Consider the following 14,039-nt stretch of genomic DNA (forward strand, 5'->3'; position numbering starts at 1 on the left):
CCTTCTGTTATTTTACTTTGTAACTATTGGAACTAATGTTTATTATGTTATATAAAGATAAGCATTGATGGAAAGGATACTATTAGGGAGGATGATGTTGATGAATTGACTTCCAATTCCATAGTTACAGATTCTGAAATATCAAGCATATCAGGTTCAGAACTAAAATAGAACAAAATTACACAGAAAGACATAACATATTAAGAAAAAATAATGGAACAAAATTACACAGAACATATAAAGACAAACATAATTACAATTATGTCCCTGTAGTAGTAGGTGGATAAAAAGATTTTGAATAATACAATAAAGTATTATAAAATATTCAAACATATTCAAATAAACTATATACCCCTGATGTGAAAATTACCAATATGTCCCTGGAGTAGTAGGCGGATAAAAAGATGAAAAACAAACAAGGACAACCTCAGTGATTCAAGCATATCAGGTTCAGAAAAAACAAAAAACAGAGAATTAGATAAAAAGATGAAAATACATTCTCCATATTTTACAGATTTACAGATTATGATATATCAAGCATATCAGGTTCAGAAAAACAAAAAACATAGAATTTGACAGCCTCAGTGATAAAATCGGTAATTATAAGTAAAACAATAACATACAACGTTAATGTGGCCTAAGTCCTAATTCATATAAATCTGATTATTTACCAATCACAGGCGTACCTTCAATAGTTCAATGGGATAGACTCGAAGAAGCAATGTAAGCAGTAAAGCAGATTGCGATGGGGGTAGAGAGAGAGGGCATGCCGCCTGCGATTGGTAATTTGCGATGGTATCTCTCGACTGAGAAAGGGGAGCGATAGATGAACAGAACCATATTCAGACGAATTATGATTGTCAAATAAGTTTTTGATCGTTCTTTTGCAATTAACACAGACATTGAGAAGCAGGGGCTTACATATACACAATGAGAAGCAGAATTGAGAAGAAGAAACTTACCGAATGATTGAAGCCGCTGATTGAATATCTAATAACTGAAGTATGGATGATGCTTGATTATTGGAAGATGATGCTGTAAAGAATGATTCATATTTGTATGCTTCAAGTATATATTGAACATAATAAGATCAAATCGACCTAATAATCAAATTTAAATGTAATTGATATGATTGATATTGATACAATAAAAAGATGCTCTTAATCGGGCATATAACGAAATTGATTCAATATTCCATTCGATTTCCATCCATATTCCAAATTCCACATTCAAATTGCCATATTTCCATATCTAATTTCCGTATGTAATGCTATGTGAAACCAAGCAGGGGTAAAAATGGGATTTAACATTGGCAAGAAAGTGAATTTTTGTTAGGACACGTTTCAAACAGGTTTTGTTTATTAGATAGGGAGATGTTATGAATCTTGGTTATGATAATACGAATATTGTATGCTTGTACTTGATTTACGATCGATTATGTGGGGTTATGCATAGAGGGCAAGGGTAGGACCTAGCACTTAGCATGAAACCCTATCCGGATACATTCGAGCCTCGTTAGTTGAGAAATACCTTCTAGGAAAAGAGCTTAATCCATTTATGAGTTGATCGGTCTTTCTAGATGCCCGTGCGACACATTGTACGCGTACACTTTGGTGTTTGCGGATTAGAGTGATGTTGGCCATTCGAACGAGGCTTGTACAGACATCACGTAGGTGTTGGGAGGTGGCGGACGAATGCCACTGCTTGTACCAACACCAGAACGGCACCGCGATGTACTTGTACATTGCATAGTCAGAGTAGTGAAAGTGGAGTCTTGGGGTCGGTGTGGCGGGTGGGAGTCACGAACCACCTAAAGCACTTGGTTGTCCAGACACACAAGTAGCGAACGGGTTTTCCTTTTGGGTTAGGTATTACTACGAGACTACCTATGCCTATACGATTATGATACATTTTTTTATATGATGATATACGATTACGATATGATTATGCATGAAATACAATTGATGTTACATAAATGAATGATATGTGAATGGATGATACAAAGTTGAATGATTGAATTTTATGTGAAAGATGATTGATTATTGATTGGTATGTGAATTTTGTTTATATGATTAAAATTTGAATGATTGACCCGTTAAGGGATGATATGTTTTCCCTTTGATTGTGTATAAACTCTTATTGGCTCACGAAGCATTTGTTGACACTTGTTTCTTTGCTTTGTGCCTTTATGATTGGGACAGGTAGCTTAAGAGCTTCGCTTGGTGAGATGGGGTCATTTTTTGGTAGTTTATCCTTAGAATAAAGATGCCACTTGGAAACGTTATTTAATTTTTGATACTTATGCTTCCACTACAATTAAATACTTTTGATATTTTGGTTTTAAATTGAACGTAACTTGGTGGTTTGAAATGTTTTTAAAATAAATAATGTGTACACTCTTCTGTTGCATTTTACGTTAAAAGATTTTAAAAATAAATTAAATTTTTGGGCGAAAAATCATGACGTTACAATTAAATCCTTAATAGATTAAGTCCTTAACAGGTTAAGTAGGAACACTTAACCCTAATCGTCATTTTATGTGAAAAACCCTAATTGGGTTTGGGTTCTTATTAGGCCACTTATTGGACTGAGTTGATGTGGGCCTTTGTGGGCCAATTGGGAACATATTTATGGACTAAGGAAATTATTGGTCTTTAGGATAAGGCCCGTTGGAAAGGCTTGGTCCCAATTTGGAAAATTGGGCCATAATTAGGCCTTGATGATTATGAGACTGGATTAAATGGTTGGGCCTTAAGATAAGCCCATGTAGAGGTTTGGGTCCAATTTGGAAAATTAGGCCATATGTTGGGCTTTGGTCCATAGTTTGACTTTTGGGATTTTGGATTGGGCCTTGGAGTTGAATAAAGCTAAGTCAGGGGTAAAATAGTCTTTTACCCTAACCATGGAATTATGGTTATGTATTGGAACCCAATTATTAATTGGGTGTCGTTTTGATGTTGACAGTTCAGGAACCTGTCAACCAGCAGCTAAGATTTTACCCGTGGAACTTGAGCAATGCGAAGTGAGTCTCCTCACCATACCAACGGGTCGAAGGCACCAATGTCAACCCATTTTATGTTATGTGATACACTAGCTAAAGTTGTATTATGTGGCATGTTAGCTGGTTATGTCATAGGAAGTATGCTAGTGGTATATGTGGTATGCTCGTATGGAAGACCATGGGAGAGCCCATGGCACCTGGATGTAAGACCATGTGGAGAGCCTATGGCTTTCTTACTATGTTGTAGTGTTAATGTAGATTCACTATTAATATGTCTGGTATGCACGTATATGTGGTATGCTAGTGATTAAGTGGTATACTAGCTGACTATGTGGTATGTGGTATGCTAGCTGTCTTTGTGATACTTGCATGAAAGCCCATGGGAGAGCCCATGGCACCTGGATGTAAGACCATGTGGAGAGCCCATAACTTTCTTACTAAAGACCGGGAGAGCCCATGGTAACCAAATGTAAGACCATGTGGAGAGCCCATGGTTTTCCTATTAAAGACCATGGGAGAGCCCGTGGCACTTAGGTGTAAGACCATGTGGGGAGCCCATGACATCCTGGAGTAAGACCCTGGGGACGAGCCCACGACATCCTTATATGTTTATATTCATGGCTTATATGATTGATATGACTTATGTGGATATGTAGCTAATATAACTAATAAATATTATGAGATGTTGTGGATTGTATGAGGTATGCTCTGGGGAATTCACTAAGCTTCGTGCTTACAGTTTTGTTTATGGTTTCAGATATTTAACTTTAGGAAAGGAAGGGCTCAGCTTGACCGCAGCGTACACACCCATGCTTTCCACAATGAATGATTTTGGGATGAACTCTGATAAATGTTTTAATTAACAATGTTTTGTAATGATTGGAATAAATGATATCTATGTTTGGGTTATATTAAAAATGAAATTGTTACCCCTGATTTTTGGGTTATTACAATGATATTCAATTAAAACAAAGGTCTTTTGGCCTAGCACTATCATATGTTGGAAAAGTGACCCTTCCTAATGTTAGAAAAACGGGTTATTTCGATTGCTTGGATACCATTGAAAGTCATGATACACTTTCAAATTGAATTATTTTGATGGTACAATCAAAATATCAATTGGATAAAATTCAGTGACAACAACAGAGAATGAAAATGTTATGATTCTTGTGTGTACCAGATTTAAATAACCAAAAAGGGATATAACTCCTTATCTGAAAACTATCATATTGACATTTACAAACTGCCACAAAACCGTCACTAAATTGACTTAGTCAGCTTGACAAACAAGAACCACATATTTAACATACAAAGCAAAGAGAAAAAGTTTCCTAATACTTGTAAAAATCAAATGATGTAAAAAAATTAGATGTCACAAAATCTAGTATTAACATAGATTTAATAAAACTGATAGATTACTTGTTTATATATCGTAAAAATTTATTCCCAAGGTCATCCTTAACTCACTAATAAATTTTGGGAGTAACGATATAACAATATCTATTCGGTACTCCTTTGATAAAATTTTGGATTTTGTGTGGTCAATAAGTCGTATTTTTGGATTGCTAATAGGAGTAGAAAAGCTAAAATCATTTGGGTCTATGAGCTTCGTAATCCTATTTTAGCTTGCACTCTTATGTAATGCTGTTTTTCCTTGCTTCCTGCTAGTTTTTATAAAATTTTATGTTGTTCCAAAAAAAAAAACTCCTCTAATATATTGGTCGGTCGACTTTGAGATACAATTAAGAAGGTTCTCTAGCCACATCACACATCATCCTCCCCCAATGACCACCACACAATAATATCGATTTGGTATAGACCAACAACTCTCTATTTCCCCATCTCCCTTAAATCAGTCTTCACTTCCTTACTTTTCAGTTTGTTTTTTAATATTCATACATAGAAACTCATTTTGGAGCAGTTAACACACATAAATGTCCTTAATATTGGAATCCCTCACCAACAAAGTAGCATCGTTAAGTAAATAATAAGTTAGAGACCATACGTACAAATTAGCCCAAACCATAGGGACCATTCGTGTAATTTACTCTTCCTCTTAATATACATATTTTTTTATTAGAGACAGACCGCTGTCATCCTCAATATAATACATGTGTCCCCAAGTCCATTTTGCAATTCTTTTTGGATTTGGCAAACTTGTATATACAATTTCCTCTCTTTACTTTTCATATGTCATAAGCTTTGCTTTAGTTATTGCTTTCTTCTTCCAATTTCTTGTCACCTTGTAAATATTTCTTTGACCTCTCTTCTTTCCCAATTGTCACTACTTAATAGAAATTCTTTAAAAGGAGTTTCTTTATTTTGACCTTGAACCTTCTTGCTCCACCATTCCGATTATTAGCTTAGCCTTTCATCCTTGACGGATATGGCCTCCTGCTATAATTACCATGTAGCAGAGCCGGCCCAAAGCAAGTTCATCCAGTGCCTTTGAACATGGCCCAAAAAATCAGAGGGCCCATTCTTTTTTCATTCTTTAATAGGGTATGTTCATTTGGCCCAAAAAATTTAGGTTATATCCATCTATATACTCAGTTAACGAACGCAGGAAGCAGGCAAGAGGGAGCAGGAACTCAATTTTCGGGAAAAAGAGAACTCTTCGGTTTCTTCATTGGTAACGCACGCATGGATAATAGGAATCATCATTGCTGGAATGGTAACATCAATTTACATTCATTTATCATTCATTCTATTCCATCAATTTACCTTCACTTCTTATTTCTTCCTTCTTTATCTTCTTCTTCACTGATCAGTTTTTACAAAGATTACCAACAATTTTAGAAGATTCAAAAGAAGAATTCAAAGCCATCAAATTTCGAAATCAGAAGGTTCAATATCAGAATTCAGAACAATCAAAATTCGAAATAAGAAGCTTCAAAATCTTACAGTCTTACAGTCTTACAGTTTGAGTTTCGAAATCAAAGGTATAATACTAAAATTAAACTTTAGTTTTTTGTTTCATGGGTTTGTTTTTTCTAATTGAGTAATTTGATAATTTCAGATTTCTTATCGGTTCTTCTTTTTTCATTTTCTTTAATTCCAAATTACTAAATCAGGATGAACAATCAACAGTGATATCAGTTTTCAAAAATTTGAACTTAGAAGGAACAAGGAATTGAGGTAAATTCTAATTCAGATTTCTACTTTTTATGTTTTTTTGTTTATGATAATTTCGAATTTGTAAGAACTAAGAAGTAATTATGAATTTATGATCTCATCATTTCAGATTGCAAATTTTCTGATTTCCTTAGAATCATATTCTTGTTTTTTTGATTTGAAGTGTCGATGATAATAAGGTAATTTTTGGATTTCTTATATGATATTATTGCAGATTTTGTGATTTCTTTAGAAGCATATTCTGATTTTTTTTCTTTGCAGTTTTGTTACATTCTTTTGGTGATTTGAAGTGTGGAAAATCTGAACCAAGAAGGAATCTATAAATTGGAAGTCATAAATAAGGTCGTTTCTTTCTTTTCTATAACTTATTATGCCTCCTAAAATAAAAAAATATGCATCTGGATATGAAAAACGTAAGAAAAAACAAAAAAATGAAGAAGATAATAAAACTCAAGCAGGATCTATGGATAAGTTTATAACAAAAAAAACACAAAACTTTACGGAAAATGAAACACAAAATGTTAATGAAGCTAATCTTGATAAAATGATAATGTTGATGTTGATGTTGATGTTGATGTTGATGTTGATGTTAATGATAATGTTGATGTTGATGTTAATGCTAATGTTAATGTTAATGTTAGTGATAAAGTTGATTTTAATGATAATCATAATGTTGTTGTTGATGATAATGTTGATTTTCACACTTTTGATATATTTGATCCAAGAAATTGGGATGCTCTTGATTCTAGTATGATAAATATTTTAGTGTTGAAAGGTCCTAAAAGAGATTTGTCTCTTACAAAAGGTCCTAAAGATAAATATTTAAGAAGATTTTCTGCAACATATTATACTAAAACTTTACAAAATGGGGGAAAATGTGATAGAGATTGGCTTGTTTATTTTAAAGAAATTGATAAAAATTTTTGTTTTTGTTGTAAAATATTTCGAAAAGGGTGTCGGAAGGGTCAATTAGCAAATGAGGGTTTTAGGGATTGGATACATCTTAACACTAGAATTAAAGAGTATGAAACTAGTATGAAACATGTTAAAAATATAAATACTTGGTATGATTTGCATTTAAGATTACAAAAAAATAAAACTATTGATAATGCGGCTCAAAAACAATTAGAAAAAGAAAAAGTTCATTAGAGACAAGTTTTGTTAAGAATTATTTCTATTGTGAAATTTCTTGCTAAACATAATCTAGCTTTTCGTGGTACTAATGAGAAATTGTATGAAGATAAAAATGGAAATTTTTTAGGCTTATTTGAAATGTTGGCTGAATTTGACATGGTTTCTTATGACCATATACAACGTATTACAAATGAAATTGGTATCCATAAACATTATCTTGGGCATAGGATACAAAATGAATTAATACTTTTGCTTTCTTCAGAAATAAAGTCTATGATTATTAAAAACATAAAAAATGCAAAATATTTTTCTATAATACTTGATTGTACTTCTGATATAAGTTACCAAGAGCAAATGACTATTATTTTAAGATATGTAGATGTCTTGTCAAATGTTGTTTGCATTGAAGAGTCTTTTTTAGGGTTTTTAGATGTAAATGATACAACCGGCCAAGGACTCTATGATGTTTTACAAAATGAATTGAATTTGCTTGATCTTGACATTAATAATGTACGTGGACAAGGTTATGATAATGGATCAAATATGAAAGGAAAACATCAAGGAGTCCAAAAAAAGCTTTTAGATATAAATTCAAGGGCTTTTTATACTCCTTGTGGTTGTCATAGTTTGAACTTAACTTTATGTGATATGGCTAATACTTGTGGTAAAGCTAAAGGTTTTTTTTGGAACAATACAATGTATCTATACAATTTTTGCAAATTCCACTAAGAGATGACAAATTTTAAAAGATAATGTGAAAGGGGTAAGTCCTAAATCGTTGTCATCCACTCGTTGGGAGAGTCGTGTTGATAATGTTAAAGCTATAAGATTTCAAATTTTTGATATATAAAAAGCTTTACTTCAAGTAGCCAAAAATGATAATGATCCAAAAATAACAAGTGAAGCTAAATCCTTAGCAAAAAATGAACTTGGCAACTTTGAGTTTATATTGGCATTAGTAATTTGGTATGAAATGTTAAACACTATTAATTTAATTAGCAAACAATTGCAATCAAAAGATATGTTTATTGATGTTGCTATGGAAAAAATAATGGGGTTAATTTCGTATTTTAAGGAATATAAAGAAAATGGGTTTTTAAATGCTTTACAAACCGCAAAAGATATTGCCTTAGAAATGGGGATCGATCCAATATTTCCTAAAAAACGTGAACCTAAAATAAAAAAACATTTTGATGAGATTTCAAACGACACTTCTTGTAGTTTTTCACAATCCGCCCAAGAGAAATTTAGAGTTAAATATTTTATTTATATTGTTGATCAAGCAATTAGTTCTTTAACTACAAGGTTTGAACTATATCAATAATATGATAAAATATTTGGCTTTTTATTTAATTCAGAAAAATTGCTTTCATTAGATGATATAACATTAAAGTCTTGTTGTATGTCTCTTGAAACTTCACTCAAGAAAGATGAGCAATCGGATATTGATGGAAATGACTTATATGTTGAATTAAAATTACTTTTACATCTCTTGCCTAAGGAAAAATTGACAGCAATTGATATTCTAAATTTTTTAAAACGTGTTGATTGTTTTCCTATTACATCTATTACATATAAAATTATGTTGACTATTCCTGTTACTGTTGCATCTGCAGAACAGAGTTTTTCAAAATTGAAGATTCTGAAGTCCTACTTAAGATCTACAATGACTCAAGAACGACTTAATGGATTGGCTTTGATGACGATTGAGCGTAATATGTTGGATAAAGTTACTTATGAAGATGCTATTGAAAAAGTTTATTTCAACGAATATTAGAAGGATGACTGTTTTCAAGTAGAAGCTAATTTTTTTTTGTATTATTTTGAATGAAATTTTAATTTTATGTATTTGCAATAGAAAATTAAACTATAATTTTTTTTTTGCTTAAATTTTGAGATCTTTCAAATTTTAGAGCCTATTTTTTGTTAAATCGCACATGGTCTTCAATATCTTGGGGCCGGCCCTGCCATGTAGACCGAGACCCCTACTTGTAACTAACCTATTCGGTCCTAATAGATACACATGTAAAAAACTAATAACTACTAACTAACTATTAATTATTTAATATAAAATACAAATAGAACATCAATGATAAATATTAAAAAGGTGTTAGCTAAATTGACACCCTTTAGACACTCTATAAACATTTTTATTAAAAGTCAACTTATAATAAACTATTCATAATTTACTTTTTCACAAAACAATGCAAATTCAACTAATAAAAAAATCTTAAAAATCAAATAAAATGTCAAGATAAGAAATTATATTGCAATAAGTTTGTTGTCAGGTGAGGAATACAATGCATAAATGATTTACAAAATCGAAAGTTCCAGACACAAGTTAAAACTTAAAACCCTAAAATACCACACAAATTTCAATCGTCGACATACCCCACCACAAAGGCACAAATAATCAAAGAAACAAGTGTAGATGTAGAGGCCTTTTTCACCACAATCACCCTTCATCGGCCATTTCGAAGGCCACGTGAAATGTCACTAACGTGGCCCTCTAAATATCCACTACTTTGTCTTTAACCCCTCCCCCTCCCATATAAAACCCTCCATCCTCCTCCTTAACCACCATCAACAACTACCTTCTCTCCTCCCTCAAAACTCAAAAGTACCACCATCTTTTCCGACATGGCTGCTTCTTCAATCTTCATGGCAACTCCCATCACACTCCTCAAGAAAACTCCCACCTTCTCCGTCAAATGTATGTCACAAACACCTCAAAGCGGTGAACCGGAGGTTTCAAAACCAGCAACCACCCCAACACTACCACAGATCAACATTCCTCCTCCTCCGCCACCTGCTCCAAAGGTCAGCACGAAGTTCTCTGACGTGTTGGCGTTTAGTGGACCTGCACCGGAGAGGATCAACGGAAGGTTAGCCATGATAGGGTTTGTGTCGGCTATGGCTGTGGAACTGAGCAGCGGTCAAGACGTGTTCACCCAGATCGGCAACGGCGGTGTTGCGGTATTTGTCGGGACAAGTGTGGTGTTGACGTTAGCGTCGTTGGTGCCGTTGTTTAAAGGAGTGAGTGTGCAGTCGAAGTCGAGTGGACTGATGACATCAGATGCAGAGCTTTGGAATGGGCGGGTTGCGATGTTGGGTCTGGTGGCTTTGGCTTTTACTGAATATGTTAAAGGCAGTGCCCTTGTCTAGATAATGTATCATAGACTTTTCTATTACAGAATTACATCTAAGATAGGCAAATGTATATTCTTTTGAATATTTATGTGTATCGATTTACCATACATAGTTCAAATAATGAAAATCATGTTTTTTTGATAATATAGTATAAAACAAATATGATCAATCAAATCGAACGATTGTGGTATCTTTCAATATAAAATTCTTTTTACAAAAATAAACAAACAACATACTAAGATAATTTTTTTGAGGAATGAACCTAGATTAGCAATATAAGAGTCAAAGTCTACAAAGATATTGACATCCTAGTTTCACAACTTCCTCTTTGAATGTTGAAGGTGATCATTAATTCAGACTGAATATGTGGCTAAGTCCAGCCTAGTCAATTAGCCAATTTAAGTTGACAAGTATCCAAAATTCAAATAAATTACATGGCTCAATTTCAAAGAAAACTGAAAAATGACTAATGCTCACAAAATGATCACCGAATCAATTTAGGCTATGAGGAGTGGTCACATTCAAACCACCGGAAAAACGCTGCAAAGTCAGTGATATGTCAACTCCATCACCTTCTAAACATTGGAAACAATTACCACTCCGTATCATTTATATTTTCATTTTTTTTACATTAGATTAAATAAAAAATATAATTACTAACTTAAGTAATCATTTTACTAATTAAAAAATCAACTAAACATATATTAATTTTCAAAATTAAATAAACATATATAATATATATAGTTGAGGGTTTAACTTAATTCAAAGAAAAGTAAGAGGGTATAATAAGATTAAAAGACATAATTTTAGAGACCAAATTTGTAACTTTAGTTAAAGCAAATATAAATGGTCTTCTTCACAGGTCATTGCTCAATACCATTTTTTTTTCTTTTACTTCGATGGATACAAAGGAAAAGGAAAAAAAGGGTCAAATAAATGACCGTTGTTGTTCTTGCTTTCTTATCCGTCGTCTTCATCTGTCTTTGCACCCACGTTACACCCAAACCACCGGCCTTAGGGGTGGTGTTCACGTGTCCTTAGGTCAGACACATCAACAAGATGTGTGAGTTAGTCCTCCCACTCCGATTAGCCTTAAGCACTTATTAAAAGCTAGTCTATTTCTTGTTAGGTTGAAATCTAATGTTATCATCAAATCTATACAAGATTGAGATTGATATTATAGTAACAATCTCCAAAAGAAAAATAATATATTTAAAAGAATATATATATAAAAATGAATTATGCCCCAAGAAGTACTATGCATGAGTATAAGATTACTATTATCTTTGGATCCATTAATTGATAACTAAGCATACTTCAAAGTTACTATATGGTCGTACGAGACCCGCGAATAGGAAATTGGTTGCACCCTTGGCCCGATTCGAAGGCTAAAACCCAAAAGAATCATGCACATGATTCGAACCAAGTGCTCTAATGCTATTTTGCCCAACTTACATGAACTACCTCCATACACATACTTAAGAAACCCATAATCTCATCCAGATAGAGAAGGAATGCCAGAGATAATCGGAATAATACCTCAATCAATTACAGAAAACATCCGCATTATCGGTTGAAACAAGATCCCATACTTGATTGAGACTGAACGGATTCCATCGCTACACAACTAGCTCGAGAAGACTTCCACGGATCTCGAAAGTTGCCTAAACCAGAGTCTGCTATGAACCAGGTTCCCACTCCACCATTGAGGGTAAACACACTCGAAGCCCCAATGGACATAGATCATACTGAGCTTGATGACAGATCAGCATGACCACCACATCTCGACTGACACAATTAAACTTCCGAGTGAACTTTTATTGATTGATGAACCCCACAACCAGTGGTCGAGGACACTTTAACACTTAGTCCAAAGAATCAAGACCACATAGAACTGAACATACCCACTCATGGAAAGATCCATCGACCAACGTCTGCCCAACTAATATGAAAATAGTAATCCAACAACAAACTGGGAAATCCCTCAACAGCTAAAAATACTCAACCTGAGAATCCCGATTCTCCTCCACTTAGGGCTTAAACTACCACTCACTAGTGCTAAAACCAAATCATAAATCAAACCATATTGAGGATATACTCCCTTCCTAACCCTGGAAGTTACGAGCCTCTTCACTCCTTCCCCGAACTCGGAAAAAATGAAAGGGCATAACCCTAGCCATTGATAATGACGTTCCAAACCAACAATCAACCACTTCCAACTGTAAAACCCAAGTCGATCTTAATCATCGTCCCCTTCACGAGTCCCGCGACTCGAATACCCGACCTCAAGCAAAACCCCCGAGGCCTCAAACAAAAAAGCTCCCTAGGTCTGCACCAAACAAACAAAATCACTAACGCCACTGGGGCTCAAAACACTTACCAGATCCATCCGCATGTCGGAGCATCCACAAGCAAAATATTAACAGGAACATAAACACTGCCGCGAATCATGGTATCCAACCATGCTATCTTCACCGACCAACCCTTAGAATCCCCGAAACCTTCCTTGATTAGATTATGGATCCTGTGCTTCAAGTAGTACTGGCCCAATACTACCTTCCATACCTATCCATACTTTCCTCAAGAATCATCCCAAGTCTTTTAAGTCCTAGTCATAAAATACTCCTAAAACTTGCTTAAAAATGAAGCAACCACGCTAAAATACTCACCTACACTCCCTCTGCCATCAACTGCTGATAAACCCCTACCAACACCAGCTAACCACTTCATGAATACAATTACACACAACCAAGCTTAAATAATCCTTCGAATAAAGGGCTCAGCCCTACAACAATTGGACTCAAACGAGAGCTGCACAATAGGTTTGAGTCCTTCATTCTAAGATTATTTAACCTTCATAGCATGTAATTTTATTATATTCACTTGATGGTTAACTCCCATCAACATGGGTCCCACAAAGCACAAAGCAAGAAACATTCGGGTAGAGAAGCCGACTGCCACTAAAACACAACAAAATCAGACATATCCTCATAGAAAATCCTCGATCTCAAACTCCTCGCACCACGAGTGCGCCTTCGCCCTGCTCTCACTCTCCCCAGAGTGGTTAATCATTCCTTGTGCTTACCCGCTATACACTGCACCCACTCATGAAACTTCCACCAACCCTACAACACTCGTGTATGCTAGCCGTACATAACACTGGATCCTATAGACAGTCGAATATCTGATCCTACTCTAAGCCCTTCATCAAACAAGAACATGAAATAAGGCCAAACCAAACATTCTCAGGCTATAGAATCTTAGTTATGTACAACTATGATGTATACACTAAGTAACTGCAGTAGATGATGTCAATTTCATTTAAGGAAGAACCCTAGGCTATCAGACATCATATAATCATGCAACTCTGTCATGCAATTCCTGAAGATCCCTAGCCTATCACTACCATGCTATTCTAATATATCACAAGATCAAATAAAGTGTGGTAATTTGGGGTCTACTTACTAGCTCCGACTGATCGTACACATCGTATCCTCTTTAGTTTGAAAGTTATTTTTAAAACTTTTACTTTGAAAATTACTTTTTTTAAAACACCTTTTCCTTAGTTTGAGACCGGATTCACACGAGTTTTCCTCCCATTCACTCAAACCAAGGCTCT

At 34.4% G+C, this 14,039-nt stretch overlaps 1 protein-coding gene and 1 pseudogene across 1 annotated transcript; both read left to right on the plus strand.

Moving 5' to 3' along the window:
* Positions 1–7,624: 7,624 nt before the first annotated feature.
* LOC145060166 (uncharacterized) lies at positions 7,625–9,047 on the plus strand. The gene is made up of 3 exons (XM_079007878.1): positions 7,625–7,946; positions 8,125–8,436; positions 8,629–9,047. Exons 1-3 carry the CDS (start codon positions 7,625–7,627, stop codon positions 9,045–9,047), a joined length of 1,053 nt encoding a protein of 350 aa, XP_078864004.1.
* A 788-nt stretch (positions 9,048–9,835) lies between these two features.
* LOC145056847 (early light-induced protein 2, chloroplastic pseudogene) lies at positions 9,836–10,564 on the plus strand (annotated as a pseudogene).
* The last annotated feature ends 3,475 nt before the right edge of the window (positions 10,565–14,039 follow it).

The sequence above is a fragment of the Lactuca serriola genome, chromosome 6, assembly GCF_051521515.1.
Source record: "Lactuca serriola cultivar US96UC23 chromosome 6, Lser_US96UC23_V15, whole genome shotgun sequence".
NCBI classification, from domain to species: Eukaryota; Viridiplantae; Streptophyta; class Magnoliopsida; order Asterales; family Asteraceae; genus Lactuca; species Lactuca serriola.

Coding starts and splice junctions, on each gene's coding strand:
- LOC145060166 (XM_079007878.1), top strand. CDS start 7,625: ATGACTATTATTTTAAGATATGTAGATGTCTTGTCAAATGTTGTTTGC. Junction 7,947..8,124: donor TACTTGTGGTAAAGCTAAAG/GTTTTTTTTGGA, acceptor ATATATAAAAAG/CTTTACTTCAAGTAGCCAAA. Junction 8,437..8,628: donor TCCAATATTTCCTAAAAAAC/GTGAACCTAAAA, acceptor TATTTAATTCAG/AAAAATTGCTTTCATTAGAT.